At 36.6% G+C, this 16,396-nt stretch overlaps 1 protein-coding gene across 2 annotated transcripts in view; it reads left to right on the forward strand.

The window, feature by feature from the left end:
* Window positions 1–1,316: 1,316 nt before the first annotated feature.
* fbxo44.3 (F-box protein 44, tandem duplicate 3) overlaps window positions 1,317–16,396 on the forward strand; it is a 16,953-nt gene continuing 1,873 nt past the window's right edge. The window contains exons 1-7 of one of the 2 annotated variants that reach the window (XR_015522965.1): window positions 1,317–1,432; window positions 1,591–1,705; window positions 7,098–7,359; window positions 13,282–13,396; window positions 13,521–13,616; window positions 14,163–14,298; window positions 14,380–16,396. The exon at window positions 14,380–16,396 is cut by the window's right edge and continues 554 nt beyond it. Coding sequence is in view for 1 of the 2 variants with exons in the window: in NM_001076576.1 (NP_001070044.1) it covers window positions 1,631–1,705; window positions 7,098–7,359; window positions 13,282–13,396; window positions 13,521–13,616; window positions 14,163–14,298; window positions 14,380–14,541 (846 nt within the window). In the remaining variant the exon portion in view is untranslated. 2 annotated transcript variants of the gene reach the window in all.

The following is a 16,396-nucleotide window of genomic DNA, read 5'->3' on the forward strand; positions in this document are numbered from 1 at the left end:
AACCAACAGAATTTTGTGAATTTTCCTGTGTTTCTGACAACATTGAAAAATAAAGCAGAACTGGTTATTTCATTTATTTACTGTGTTTTACTTTGTAGTTCTGGTGCCTCTTAACGTTAATAAATTAAAAGAATACATTATACTGAATAGCCTATATTATACTGAAAACCACTACAATATGGCAGGAAAGGGATGGCAAAAGAAAGAAATCGGCAAACATTCAACACAGAGTTATACTTTGCACACAAGTAAAATTTGAAAATTAATTTGATTTATAAAATGTGCTCTAATAAACCTACATTAGTGAACTGTTTTGTTTAAATAATTGTTCAGAAGGTAGGCTACATTAACTTTCCTATCGTTTATTTCATAACATCTTCTTGCATTTGGGAGATGGAAAAATAGTCTCATGTTCATTCCGTGGTACATCAACTGTCCTGCTGCGCTCGCATAGATATTTACACTATATATCACATATGGACCCTGAGCATGCGTCAATAGCGCCGCCATATTTGTACAGTCCTCCCAGGACAAATGTCATTCAACCGCACTAGTCAAGACAAGACCGTGTTATTACGTGAAGATGCTGGACTTTAACGCTGTCTACGGGTATAGTAACGAGAAAACAAAGCACTAATGCAGAACATTTCGTAGGCTACTATTAAGTTTTTTTCTGTTTTTGTATGTTCTGAACTTTTGTGCTAATCAGGTAACGTTATTGAGGATCACTACTGCGTTCACCATAAGGCAAAGCAGCTCCAACTCCCACTTAAACACTCGGCTTATGCTAGTTTTGTTGAATAAAATCAGCAAACAATGCAAAAGAAATATGCTGCGCTGCCAGAAACTTGTATAATTGTCGGCTAGTGAACGAGTCGTTTATAACGGGGATTCATTCATGAACGAATCGCTCCCTCCGTCTGTATGAGAAGTAGGAGGAGAGGAGGTGTGTTTCAGGACATGATTAGATCAACAGGGAGGGTGTACATTTCTGTACACACAAACACAAGCTTTTTGTCAGGAATGCCCGTGCGATTGATCCATCAATGTAGAAAAGTAATGTAAAATTAATTTTCGTAATTAAAAAAAAATTACATACATCCAAGAAACATCCCGATCATAGATATATGTGTATATGTGTATATCTCTGACTTTGGATGGCCACAGTCCTCCACTGTACCTCGGTCCCGCATTCATTTCAAAGGAGCGCTACCCTGTACCAAGATGGCGGCGCTATTGATGCATTCCGTCCAATAGACAACAATAGGCAAGGCGACATCTAATGTATATATCTATGCTGCGCTCGTACGGTGTTCGTCACAGCTGTGGGCGGAGCTTTGACGCAACGTGCATATCCGTACTTTCGGTTTGAAGGAAGTTATTAAACGGGTTTAAATGTGACTAACTAACAGGAGAATTATAACGCATCACGGTAGGTCCCAGTGTGTTTTCCTAGTATGAATATATCTGTGGTTAGAGACTGTGCAAGATTTGACATTAACAAATGTGATTAAATGTAGCCTATTTGTGTTTCTGCTGACTAATTTTATCAAGCGAGACGATTTCTAAATTATGCGTTTTCACTCTTAGGTCAATACAGGTGACTTCGAACTAATCCTTAAAGGGAAAAATGGGCCAGGCTGAGAGCAGAAACACAGATGCTCCTTTGACGGATGTGAGGTCCTTTGAAAGCAGATCGGCGGAAGTAAGCTGATCAATTCTCGGTCTCCGTTTGTGTTTATGAGGAATAAACAGCATGCATGACAATGATGATTGATTCGATCAAATATTGAAAATGGCTAGACCAACATGGTACCCAGATAGCAGGCAGTAATCGGCCCGAGCTCGGCTGCCCCCCGGCGCCTCCGGCTCCGACTCGGCATCGGCGAGTGTTATCCGGGCCGAGTGCGGCCCGCAGCTCGCTCGCGCACATGCGGTTGTGATGCGGCTGTAAAGCACTGGCCCGATTCCGGTCAACCATATCCTGGCCGCTTCTTGCAAGGACTCGGCTGATGGCAACCGATTAAGTTCTTATTTTATCTAGTAATCTGTTAGCGCCACGTTTAATGATAATTTGAGAAAATATTCATGGTACGATAGCAAAAAAAAATTAAAAAAAGAATATTTAGTGTGGATGGTCACAATGTTTAGACGCAAACATAACAATATTATTTATAAATAGATTATACATGTCATCTAGAGAAAAACTATGTAAAATTCGCTTATTTTTGAGATAGCACGCTCCTGTGCTGACTGTTTTTTTTTAAAGCAGAAGTTGGTTTCATAATAAACACATGCGTTACTAAATTCCTGATCCAAACTCCAATCCAGACGGTGGCGGTAATGCTCCAAAAAGCTGGTTGTCAACCACCATGGCACGAAGATCACAAGAAGAAAAAGTTTGGTTTTTCAAAGACTTCAAGTGGATTCCGGTCAGAAAGGTAAGCTTTTTACTGCTTGTGTTCTGTATAATTAGCGAATTTAGAGCTTAAAACATTTCCACGGTGTTTGGTTGTAACAGCGTTTAGTAATTTAAAACAGTTTGATACGAAATGTAACTTGCTTTAAGAAACACGACTGGAGCTAATGTATGCTAACGCTAACAGTTACAAACACGTCTGAAAGTTCCTGTTCCTTTTACACAATGTTAGATTTTAACGTGTGTAGTAACTGAAAACTATTTTAATTATTTTAAAGAAACATGAAACGAATTTGTGTGTATGCTAACTTTGCGTTAAAGAAAGTTTCTGTAGACGAATCCATTAACTAACATGGCAAAACGTGTTTTTTTCCTGATTTAACATTATAAAGTACCGTGGATGTTGAAAAAATCATTGTACTGGCGTATACTTATCCAACAGTATTAATTCTGTGATTATGTGTAAATAAAAACTAATCGTTTTGGATCAATAAAATATTGTTTATCTTGTTTATGCAGTTAGTCACGAAAATGATCGAAACTCGACTGTTTACTATTCTCTTTAAATTATCCAAGAGAAATATATTACTATGCACTTTAATTCATATGTGTTAGCCTATGTGAATCAGTTATATCTTTTGTTCAAGCTGTAATGGTCAGTTAATGTAAAACTGAACGTCTTAAAGCAGATTTTGATGTTTTTTTTTTGTTTTTTATGTTATTGACAGTGATAAATTCTGATTTAAATGAATGGGTAACAATATTTGTTGGTTAAGTCTTATTGTTCTTGTTTAACAAAGGTTAGTGAGATCATTTTGCAGCACATCACGACCAAAGAAGTCAATGGCACACTCTTTTGAACGTGAATAGGCATGTTATAGTTGTGTGCTAAAAGTCCATTATAAGCTGTAAACTGCTGATACATTTTCAACATAGATTGAGCTTTTCAGACGTTACATTACTAATTGCTTTACAAACAGCTGAAATGGTTTATTGTTATTGGCTATCATCAAACATTTTCACAATGGTAGGTTAATCTTCATGGGTACAGAATAATGCATGTGCTTGACCATCTTACAAATCTATGTCTCAGATTCATAAGGCTGTCACTCTGCATGAATCTCCAAATAAATCTTGTGCAACCTTCTGTGTACTGATTATTTACACTATAGGTATTATATGCATTAATTAACTTTGATAGTATTTCAGGATTTGAACTTTTCTTTACGGGAGGTTAACAACAATGTGATGTTTTATTATAGATGCATATGAGGAAGCTCGACTCAAACATCCACACGCAACCGTGATTTCTGACTGGTAGACAGATGAGGATGATGATCGCCTGTCATACATCTAAAGACAGAACAGGTTTGTTTGCAATTATTTTAAACACATACTGTCAACATTATGTCATAGATCTATTACAACCTGTGAGTTTTGCCCTGGCACTATACTAAAGTGATGTTTTGTTTTGTAAATGTATCTGATTAAGGGACAGTATAGACACATCTATACCATGATGAAGAAAAATTACTTGGAACAAAGAGGCTGGACAAAAGGCAGGTATGAAGATTTCAGAAATCAAGGCAGCACCACAAGTACCATCACCATCAATGACTATGGCAGAAATCTTAAGACCACCATCAAGATGCACAGATACTGTACATTCCAGTACACCAGGCGTGTCCAAACTACGGCCCGCGAGGCTTTTTATAAATATCAATAGAATCTGGTCCGCTATACAAAAATGAACGTAATTCAATAAATAACCACCGGGTGTCGCTATTACATGCATTAAATTAAGCAGCAGTTCTTGTTAAGATCTATCTATCTATCTATCTATCTATCTATCTATCTATCTATCTATCTATCTATCTATCTATCTATCTATCTATCTATCTATCTATCTATCTGTCTATCTACACACAGTTGAAGTCTGAATTATTAGCCCCTCATTGATTTATTTCTTCTTTTGTTAAATATTTCCCAAATGATGTTTAACAGAGCAAGAACATTTTTACAGTATGTCTGATAATATTTTTTCTTTTGGAGAAAGACTTATGTTTTATTTCGGCTAGAATAAAAAGCGGTTTAAAATTTTTTATGAACCATTTTAAGGTCAAAATTATTAGCCCTTTTAGTCTTCAGAACAAACCATTGTTTTAAAATAACTTGCCTAATTACCTTAACTTGACTAGTTAACTTGATTAACCTAGTTAAGCCTTTAAATGTCACTTTAAGCTGTATAGAAGTGTCTTAAAAATATCTAGTCAAATATTATTTACTGTCATCATGGCAAAGATAAAATAAATCAGTTATTAGAAATGAGTTACTAAAACTAATATGTTTAGAAATGTGTGGAAAAAATGTTTAACTCTCCGTTAAACAGAAATTGGGGAAAAAATAAACGGTGGCTAATAATTTAGGGGTGCTAACAATTCTGACTTCAACTGTATTTATATATATATATATATATATATATATATATATATATATATATATATATATATATATATATATATATGTATATATATGTATATATATGTGTGTGTGTGTCTGTGTGATGTATGTAAAATTTGGCCCGCGACAACATTTGTTTTTTTGCATCTGGCCCTCGGCCCAAAAAGTTTGGACACTCCTGCAGTACACCTATGAACATTTACAGTCTTTGTTCTAGTGCAGTTTGAGATCAAGACAGAACTTATTGCATCTCGTGATGTCTTTGTAAGAATTGAAGACATCACTAAATTTGTTAAGGTTTAATGCAGCTAGAAAGTAAAGATCAACTAAAGAATATCAGCAGTGTCTAACCCACTGTTGTATTTACAGAAGTTGTATGAGAATAAGCTACAGGTTGATTTATACTAATCTGTTATTTTTCTTTTTTAGCACGACTGACTGAAGTTTTAAAATCCTGCAACGTCATAAAGCAGCAGCTGAGCCTGATTCTCACAAAACCAAAACAGACGTGATGAAATTCCAGATGTAAACACATTTGACTTTCCTTTGGCCAATTTGATTTGGAAAAGCTTGAAAATCAACTAAAGGAGCAGCCCGAACAAATGAAGAAACTGGTAAGTTCAAGCTCTTGCTAATTTCAAAGTGTTTTAAGTTTATTTGTTTTTTTTGATAGTGTTTTTGCTTCGTAGGTAGCCTACTTTTTTCCTAATTTTTTCTTTTTTTTTTTAACATTAGTACTTGTTCACTACTAATTATCTGTTTATCTTTTAATCACAGATGGAGCGAGGACAAATGTCCTTACCACGCCACTGATAAAGAAGTGGAAAAATGCATTACAAGGTAGCTACAACTTGCCCCTGACAGGGATGGAGGAAGAAAGAAGAGAAAGCTATTGTGTCAAATGTCTACATCACTATTTTGTTTTATTTTTTTAAACAACATTTTAAGTGTATTAGGATGTTCCCTGATACTTGAACAATTTGTTTCTTTCATTTGCATTTATATATATATATATGTATATGTATATATATATGTGTGTGTGTGTGTATATATATATATGTATGGTATGTGTGTGGGCCAAATTCTGAAGAAACATCTTGATACATTTTTAATAAACGTAATACAAATAAAATTATAAATATAAAATTGCACAAGACGTGTATATATATGAAATGTATAATCATCTCACTCATGTCTTGCTGTTTGTGCAATTGATTTTGTTCAAGTTTATTTAAAAAAAAAGTTTGACTTTATACTTCTGCAATTTTATATATATATATATTTATATTTGTTTGTTTATTATTATTTTAACGTTTTATTAAAAAATGTTTCAAGATGTTTCTTCAGAATTCTGCAGTACTTTTTACAAGTTTGACTTGGATATTTTACGGATTGTCATTGGTATTTTTAAGATGTTTCTTGCTATATCTTAAATTGGTTTCTATATTTAGGTTCATATAAAATTTAGCTGTTTTTTACAAATTTTTAATTCAAGTCTATTGGGAAAACAGGGTTGTTTTAAAAAACATCTGTGTTTGTGTGTAATTTTTAGATTTTTTGTTTAAATCTTTCTGTGTGTCTTTATTGTGTTATTTTATTGTTGTTTTTATATTGATGTTCTTGTGCACTACAAAATTATTTATAAAATTTTAGTACTATTTTTTTCATGCAATCAATAAACGTTTAACATTTATTTATTTTGTCATTTGTCTGATTATTTTCGTTACAGAATATGTATGCAGTTTGCACTTTATTCAAAGGTTAAACGCAGTGCTTACACTTTGTGTTTACATTATAGCCTGTGTTTGCTGTTATATAAATTCAAATGGTTGTAATACCATATATCAAGTACCAATGTAATACCAAAACGTTTTATAAGGTGTATAAATACGGAGTCGCGCCAGCTCCGGGCCGCAGCGCACATTACCCTCGCGCCGATTCCGGCGCGGATGCGCAGCGTCGGCTCGCTTACGGCCGCCGCATCTGGCCCGCTTGATTCGGGCCGGAATCGGGCAGTGAGTCCACAGGCATCCGGCCCGAGTCCGGCAGCCGAAGTTGGGCCGAGGGGTTAGTCTCCGGCAGGCGACAATCTAGCCGGAACTGGCCCGAGTGTATTTTGCTATCTGGGTAGCCTAATGACCAGCTGAAAACCAGCAAGGATGCTCTCCAGCCTGATGTTCCTTCTGGTTTGGAACTTAATTATATTTCTGTCCTTCAGTTCTCAGGTGTGATGCCAGATGTTCCTTTAACTGTGGTCGAGGAGATCTTGCTGAACCTGCCCGCTCATCATGTGGTTAACGAATGTCGTCTGGTGTGTCCTGAGTGGAAAGAGCTGGTGGACAGTGCTGCACACTGGAGAGAGCGCTGTATGAGAGAGGGGATTCAGCCCTGTGATGCTTCCAGACCCCCAGTGGACTGGTGCCAGTTTTATTTTATAACTAAGAAACGACGTAACCTGATCAAGAATCCAGTAGCTGATGGTGAGTCACTATTGAAAATAGGTAATGTTTAATACAGCAGTGACACTGCTCTAAAATATATTAACTAAATGTTTTCTAGGTGTACACAGTGTATGAGACTGCTGTCACTTTAAGATCTTATACACAGATGTTGTCTCCCAGCTGTTTATCTATACAGTTAGGAGACTGTTGAGCTTGGAGTGCGTTGCTTAAGCACTAGACAGAACCAATCATTTTATCAGCATCTTTTATTACTCACTTTCACATGCTCTCTCTGTACAGCGTGAACATGAGGCGGTAAAACACTTTCACTTTATATATATATATATATATATATATATATATATATATATATATATATATATGTGTGTGTGTGTGTGTGTGTGTGTGTGTGTGTGTGTGTGTGTGTGTGTATATAAAATATAAGTAAAATTTTATGTACTGTCATCATAGCAAAGATAAAATAAATCAGTTATTAGAAATGAGATATCAAAACTAATATGTTCAGAAATAATAATAATAAAAAAAACTTCTTTCCATGAAACAGAAATTGGGGGAAAAGGGTTGCTAATATTCAGGAGCGCTAGTAATTCTGACTTCAAGTTTATAAACACAGTTATTTTCCACCCTGCAAAAGAAAGAAAAATAAATACAATAGAATAAAAATATTAAACAAACTGTGCTTTAAGCATCTTCACTGTAAGAAAAACACTTTAGCTACAGCAGTCCTTTAGTCAAGACTAGTGAGGGATTTTCTCGTTGTTTGATTAATAATCATAAAAACAGGCAGCAGCAGGAATATTTCTCGCTGTCTCTTTGGTTTTTCTTTCACTTGTCTTTTGATCCTCAACTCGTTTGTTTATTACACAAATGAGGGTTAATATAAATAATCACTAAACACCGCGTTTTAACACCTATTTGACCATTAAAGCGCTCACGTTATTGACTTTAGATGTCTGCGCTCCTCTGCTCGTCAGTGTGCGAATGCTGACTGGCCGCATGCTTCTGACTGAGTGTGCTTGCTGCACACACACACATAAGCTCGCGCTTTTAAGAGCAACACGTGTACAACTGGAAAGAAGGCGGTATATGATGCAATAATCTTTACTCGATTAATGCTTTTTTATAATCGTTTGAAATCGAAATCGGATTTTCGATTAATTGTACAGCCCTATATTATAGTGGAGCATTTTTATGCCTTTTTCTACCTCAACACTTATCCTCTCCCGCGCCCCCCTTGTGGGACCCCAGGTTGGGAACCACTGATGTAAAGCATGTAAACAACATGACGTCATCACTACAGTACCGTAATACACTGAAATATAATTATGAACCCTTTAGTGATTCTATTATTACAATGAGCAAGAGTCCCAGTACTTTAACAGAGACCATATCTGTGCATCTGTTACTTAAACTGTTGACATATAACTGACTGTTACGTGAATACACATCAATATGGGCATTTTTAGACATAGAGAGTATCAGCAATAGGCTAAGAACTGAGAGGTGTGTTTCTACGTAATTGCTTCTGGTGTATGTCAGAGAAGTCGCCATGTACTCATCAAGTAAAGCTCACAAGAAAAGCATTGATATAACACAAATACAGAACTTCACTCATACAAGGACAGATAGTCAAATCCAGTCTCCCTTATTTAACATTTTGGCTTTTATTTACTGGATTTAAAGCTGCCTACGAAATTTCATGTTTTGTCTAGCCAGGGCCCACTGGATACTGAAAACATTTCCTTCAACAAATACAGAAGAAAATCCCCTACAAACGATAAACCCTGTTAATTCCACAAGATTGTAACTGAACTGCCCTAGCTGCATTTAATCATTACCTCCGTTAAAACTGAAGTTAAAAATTAAGTTGAAATAATAATTAATGATTTGCTCAAGTCTAAGAATTATTACTAGAGGCTTTGGAATTCATATGTTCACTCTTCAATTCTCTCTTTCCTCATCGATGATCATTCTGCACAATGTGTGCGTGTGTTTAGTGTTAGAGTCAAACCCAAATTACAAAAAAGTTGGAGTGCTTTTGCAATGAACTCCAAATGATTGAATTTGCAGATTTTCTTTAAGTTTTATTTAATTGTCAAAAGTGGGCAGCTCAGTGGCTGGTTTGAGCCTCGATTGGGTCAGTTGGCATTTCTGTGTGGAGTTTGCATATTCTGCCGGGGTTTCTTTTGAGTGCTGCGGTTTCCCCCACAGTCCAAAGACATGTGGTTTAGGTGAATTGGGTAAGCTAAATTGTCTGTAGTGTGTGTGAATGAGGTTGGTTCGAGCCTCGGCTGGTTCAGTTGTCATCTCTGTGTGGAGTTTGCATGTTCTCCCAGTGTTTCCTCTGGGTGCTCCGGTTTCCCCCACAGTCCAAAGACATGCACTATAGGTGAATTGGGTAAGCTAAATTGTCCATAGTGTATGTGTGTAAATGTGTGAAATTGTGTGGATGTTTCCCAGTAATGGGTTGCAGTTGAAAGGGTATCCGCTGCGTAAAAACGTGCTGGATAAGTTAACGGTTCATTCTGCTTCATATCTACCCCAGATTAATAAAGGGACTAAGCCAAAAAGAAAAAGCTTGCAAGCAGATTAATTGTATTCTGAAAAAATGAATACATTTTATTTTTGATGCCTGGTGCACTCTCCGGACAGAGGCATGTTTATCATTGTCACATCAACATTTCTTGTTAAATTCAAAAATTGTATTAAAAGGAAAGATTTAAAGTTTTACAAGCAAATGTTTGCCTAATCTGTCTTGATATAAAACTTAACAGTAAATTGTCATTATCTTTTTTTTTCATTTTCACAATGAGCCATATACACTTACTGGCCACTTTATTAGGTATTCCTTACTAGTACCGGCTTGGACCCCCTTTTGCCTTCAGAACTGCCTTAATCCTTTGTGGCATAGATTTCAACAAGGTGCTGGAAATATTCCTCAGAGATTTTGATCCATATTGACCAAATAGCATCACGCAGTTGCTGAAGATTTATCAGCTGCACATCCATGATGCAAATCTCCTGTTCCACCACATCCCAAAAGTGCTCTATTGGATTGAGCTCTGGTGACTGTGGAGGCCATTCGAGTACAGTGAACTCCTTGTCATGTTCAAGAAACCAGTCTGAGATCATTCGTGCTTTATGACACACCACGGTGCATTATCCTGCTGGAAGTAGCCATTGGAGGAAGGGTACACTGTGGTCATAAAGGGATGGACATGGTCAGCAACAATACTCGGGTAGACTGTAGCATTGACACGATGCTTAATTAGTACTAATGGGTCCAAAGTGTGCCAAGAAAATATCCCCCACACCATTACACCCCAGCCACCAGCCTGAACCGTTGATACAAGGCAGGATGGATTAATGCTTTCATGTTGTTGATGCCAAATTCTGACCCTACCATCCGAATGTTGCAGCAGAAATTCTCATCAGACCAGGCAATGTTTTTCCAATCTTCTATTGTCTAATTTTGGTGAGCCTGTGCCAATTGTAGCCTCAGTTTTCACTTCATACCAGAGTGGCATCAGGTGTGGTCTTCTGCTGTAGCCCATCCTTTTGCATATCAGCTTGAACCAGTAGCCATTCTCCTCTGACTTCTGGCATCAACATGGCATTGTGCTCACAGAATCCGCTCCCTGGATATTTTCACTTTTTTGGACCATTCTATGTAAACCCTAGAGATGGTTGTGCGTGAAAATCCCAGTAGATCGGCAGTGTCTGAAATACTCAGACCAACCCGTCAGGCACCAACAAACATGCCACGTTCAAAGTCACTTAAATCACCTTTCTGCCCCGTTCTGATACTTAGTTTGAACTGCAGCAGATCATCTTGACTATGTCTACATGCATTGAGTTGCTGCCATGTGATTGGCTGATTAGAAATTTGCGTTACAGAGCAGTTAGACAGTTGTACCTAATAAACTGGCCGGTGACTGTATTTTCAACAAGCACATCCATTCTGTGTCTACAAAACTGCACATGTAGAATGAAACTCAATCTTATAATCATGGACTTACCATGAAAGACATCATCTTGATTGCAGTATGTGGATTTGTATTCTGCCAATATATACCTCCATGTCAATGGTAATTGTGCACACGTTTCTCACACCCATGTCGATTGCTCTGGTTTCCCTGGGACCACAACAGACATTTACTACTGCATCTATTGCTTATCAAAGTCTGGATGTTCTTTTTGAACTTTGAGACTGGAATGGCTCAATGGATTTACATTTACATTTACATTTAGTCATTTAGCAGACGCTTTTATCCAAAGCGACTTACAAATGAGGACAAGGAAGCAATTTACACAACTAAGAGCAACAATGAATAAGTGCTTTAGGCAAGTTTTAGGTCTGTAAAGTCTAAGAAGGAAAGTATTAGTAGTATTAGTATTTTTTTTTTTTTTTTGTACAGTTATGTGATATTCAAAGAGGCAATTGCAGATTAGGAAGTGAAGTGGAGACTAAATATTTGAGTTTTTAGTCGTTTCTTGAAAGTAGCGAGTGACTGCTGTTCTGATGCAATTAGGGAGTTCATTCCACCAACTGGGCAGATTGAGCGTGAGCGTTCGCGAAAGTGATTTCTTCCCTCTTTGGGATGGAACCACGAGGCGACGTTCATTCACAGAACGCAAGTTTCTGGAGGGCACATAGATCTGCAGAAGTGAGAGCAGATAAGAAGGAGCAAGGCCAGAGGTCACTTTGTAGGCAAACATCAGAGCTTTGAATTTGATGCGAGCAGCAACTGGCAGCCAGTGCAAACGGACTAGCAGCGGAGTGACATGTGCTCGTTTAGGTTCATTGAAGACCACTCGTGCTGCTGCATTCTGGAGCAGTTGAAGAGGCTTGATAGGGTTAGCTGGAAGCCCAGCTAGTAGAGAGTTGCAGTAATCCAGTTTGGAGAGAACAAGAGCTTGAACAAGGAGTTGAGCTGCATGTTCAGATAAGAAGGGTCGGATCTTTCTGATGTTATAGAGTGCGAATCTGCACGATCGAGCAGTTCTAGAAATGTGGTCAGAGAAGTTTAGTTGGTCATCAATCGTTACTCCAAGGCTTTTCACCATTTTGGATGCAGTAATGGTTGCCCCATCCATCTGGATTGAAAAGTTATGGTGTAGAGTGGAGTTGGCAGAAACTACAAGCATTTCCGTTTTTGCAAGGTTCAGCTGAAGATGATGATCTTTCATCCAGTGTGAAATATCCGACAGGCAGGCTGAGATACGAGCTGGAACCGAGGGATCATCAGGATGAAAAGAGAGGTATAGCTGGGTATCATCAGCTATACCTATATGCTGTATGGATTGGTATATCATCAGCTATACCAATCCAGGATTTCTGGATTTCTTCAATGTTTTCTCAATATTTAATGCGGTAGTTGGTAAAATACATAAAATGGTTGTGATTTTGTATTGATAAATGAGATTTTTGATTTGTTTGACAATTTTCACATGATATTTGGCACAAAATAATGAGCCATGACCCTGCTGTACTTGCAAAGACTGAGACGTTTATTTTATAGCCAAACATGAAGCCCTCATGTATCACCAAATTACCTGCTCATTGAGGACTGCTTTAAAACCGTTTCTTTTGGATATGACGTGGATATTCTTTTAATGAGCCTCTGTCCCAATTTTTTTGGAGTCCGTTGCATTTATCAAAATCAAATATATTTGTTGCTGGGTTACATGTTAAGGCTTGTTCGAAAGATTTGTTTAATTGATCAAAGTAGTTTGATCAACTGTAATGATCTGGTCAAATTCCCTAAACAAATACATATTTGTTTTGTGATTCTTCTAGTATCATTTTAAGTTTTTTCAGTCTGTAGTTTTTAGATTTTAATAGTTTTTCAGTATGTTTAACTCTAATTCAAATGAATAGATTTAAATAATTGGTGTCAATATTAAAATGTGAGCTTAATTTTCTGATGTTCTTATTAGATGAATTTCAAGGATGGGAGATTGTCGAGAATGGAGGTGACCGCTGGCAAGTCGAAAACAATAGAAGACCATTACCAGACAATACAATCACCCAATGTTTTGTAACATCTTATAGGTATGCGTAATATTTGACATCCAAGAAAATGTTGGCTCTGTTTAGCTTCTGGCACATTTTCAGGATAAAAATCAATCACGACGCTGCTCCACACATGAATTACACCAAAAGATTTTGCCCACAGGTTGTGTTTGAAGCGACAGCTGATTGATTTGCAGAAAGAAGGCTACAGTGCTGCTTTCATGGATCATCTGCAACCTCACATCAAAATCTCAGACTGGTGAGCGATCACTCAAACTCTGTTTATACTACAGTATAAATTTAAGATTTGATGTGATTTTTGTGATTGACTTGGCAATGTAGGTCACATGTGTCCTGTGATTTACTGTCATAGGATATGGTGTTCATATTTACATGTTGCACATAAGTTATTGCCATATTACTAGTACTACTATTATTGCAGAACACTGCAGAAATTGTTATCTAATATTATAAAGAAACTCTTCATTAATCTGTCAAATTAAAAGAGAATATTTGAAATGTTGTTTGAACCTTGTTGACTTTCAAAATATTATTTTTGTGTTGTACACTATTGATGACAGAACTTTTGGTGAGAATCACTAAGAGAATAAATAAGTGTAAAGTGTCACAGTTTGCCATATTTTGAGTGTTTCCTTAATTCTGTTTTGCTGCCATCTGATTCAGATGATTCAATTCATTTATTTACACGCCTATTCTGATTTACCTACAGTAGTTGCTTCTTGATCCTTCATCCTCTTTGCATATTCCTACATCATATTGTTAGCGCATATTGTGTTATCTGCAGGTATGGACCACGTAGGGATTGTGGATGTGAGTATCAGATCTGTGTGGAGTTGCTTGGTCATAAGAAGAACCGCATCAGTGTCTTTCAGCCTGAGAAAGTGTTCATTAAAGCGTGGAATGATGAGCCGTGGGGTCACGTGAGTAGATGAAACTCAAAGTTAATCCCCTAAATGAAGTGAAGCATCAATGTCTGCATGTTTATTTCTGCCCTATTTCAGATGATTCATGTCTTCAAGGATTATGGACCTGGTGTTCGGTTTATCCGTTTCACTCACGGAGGGAAGGACACTCAGTTCTGGGCAGGCTGGTATGGAATAAGAGTTACTAACAGTAGTGTGGAGATCTGCCCAGCTGCAGAGAGAGAGTCATTTCCTGTATGATTATTTTATACTTCGTTAAGTCATTCTGATGATGGAGCAGTCATTCTAATTATTCTAATGATGATGTTTGTATACAACACACAACATTTTAAATGTAAACGTTAGCATTTATAATAATTCAGTGAAGTGAAACTTGTATAATCAGGGTTTCCACGAGATCTTAAAAAGTCTAAAATTTATAAATTTTAAGCCATAAAAAGACTTAAATTTGCTGTTCAAGGTCTTAAATATTTTTGCACTGGTCTTATTTTTCCGATGTTCATGTAACTTAATATCTAATGTTGACTTACATTCTTTTTTGTTGCTGTTGCTTGGTTTTCGTGGGGTTGTAGTTCTTTATTTCACTAGTCCTAATGTACTTTGAAGTATTACAACTACAAATGAGACCAACGTGAAATAGCCAATCAGCTCTCTGTTATTAAACTCAGTGCTTGTGCTGAATGTGGCGTCATCGCTCTGTTTGCGGAGGTTCACTTTGGGTGCACATAACATGATTTCATTTAAGTTGAATATGAATCACTTTGAAGAGATGCTGTCTGAAACAGGTACGACTGTACAGACATCTTTATGATCCATACGTGATCATAGGGAGAACCAGATGAACAATAATTATTAGCTGAAGATTGCAACAGCAGTTGGAAAGGAAGAAAGTCTTTGTTAAAGTTTGGAAAAACCTTAGGGATACGTTTATTAAAGTCAAAAGAGGTCTTGACAAAAGTTGATAACTGGAAATATTTGAACCTATTGGTTTACAACATACTGATGGCCTGTTTTACTAGGCTTTATTGGTGATAATGGTCAGGAATGTTGGAACATTATTGCCTTTTTAGCTTATAAGTAGAGGACAGAAACTAGCCAGACAGTAATGTGTAAATTGTTGAGCGGGCAAAAAAAAAAAGTCTGTACTGTAAAAAAAATCTGTAATTGAAAAAAAAAAAAAAAAAAGTTAAAAAACGGCTGTTAAATTACAGAAATTTACCATAAAATAACAAATATTTAATTACAGAAATTGAAATGTAAGAAAAGTTCTGTAATTTAATATCCGTTATTTTAAGTTTTTTTTTCGGCACCCCAGCTGCCGGAACTAAACCGTAAAATTACAGATTTTTTTTACAGTATACTTTTTTGTTGCTTTTGTTTCATAATAAAAGATATAATTGTAAAGCAACCCATGTTTTGTTGTCATTAATATTTAACTTAAATAAATATAGAACATATCCAAGATATGAACAAAAGCAAGTGATGCATCAAAGTTTGATTTATTAAATCTTGAATGGTTATAAAAATCTTCAGAATCATTATAATAAACTATAAAAAATGATAAAATTAGTTAGTTTAAAAATCTTGAATGATATTAATGTTATGACATAGTTCCATAAACTTTCTTCTTTTCAGTTTATCCGTCTAACTTTACGGTGGCTTTCTTTTGACTGCCCCTGTCCTTTTGAAGAGCCTCGTCCATTTAGGTTGTGCTCGCAGTCAGCGTAGGTATGCGATGCATAAATAATATAAATCAGCCTTAAGATGTTTGGTTGTTTTTGTCCTGTAGTTCTATGATCCATCAAACCTGTCTTCAGTACTGTTCTATTTGAATACATTTATTTTGCCACTAATTTTGTGATTTTGCATTTTCTCTTTGTGAAGTTGATAAACTAATTTCAAGAGGATCACGTGATTATGATTAAACACGGCTGGTTCTGCATTAGCATGTATGATCCACCAATCAGGCCAGTCCTAACCCACTATAAAGAGCCAGGGTTTTTCACTAAAGTCTTCTTTGATTGAAGAATCCCCTCTTCCACCTCTACTTCTTCACCTTTCCCTTCATAGGGCGGCACGGTGGCCCAGTGGTTAG

The sequence above is a fragment of the Danio rerio genome, chromosome 23 (assembly GCF_052040795.2).
Source record: "Danio rerio strain M-AB ecotype USA chromosome 23, GRCz13ab, whole genome shotgun sequence".
Taxonomy (NCBI): domain Eukaryota; kingdom Metazoa; phylum Chordata; class Actinopteri; order Cypriniformes; family Danionidae; genus Danio; species Danio rerio.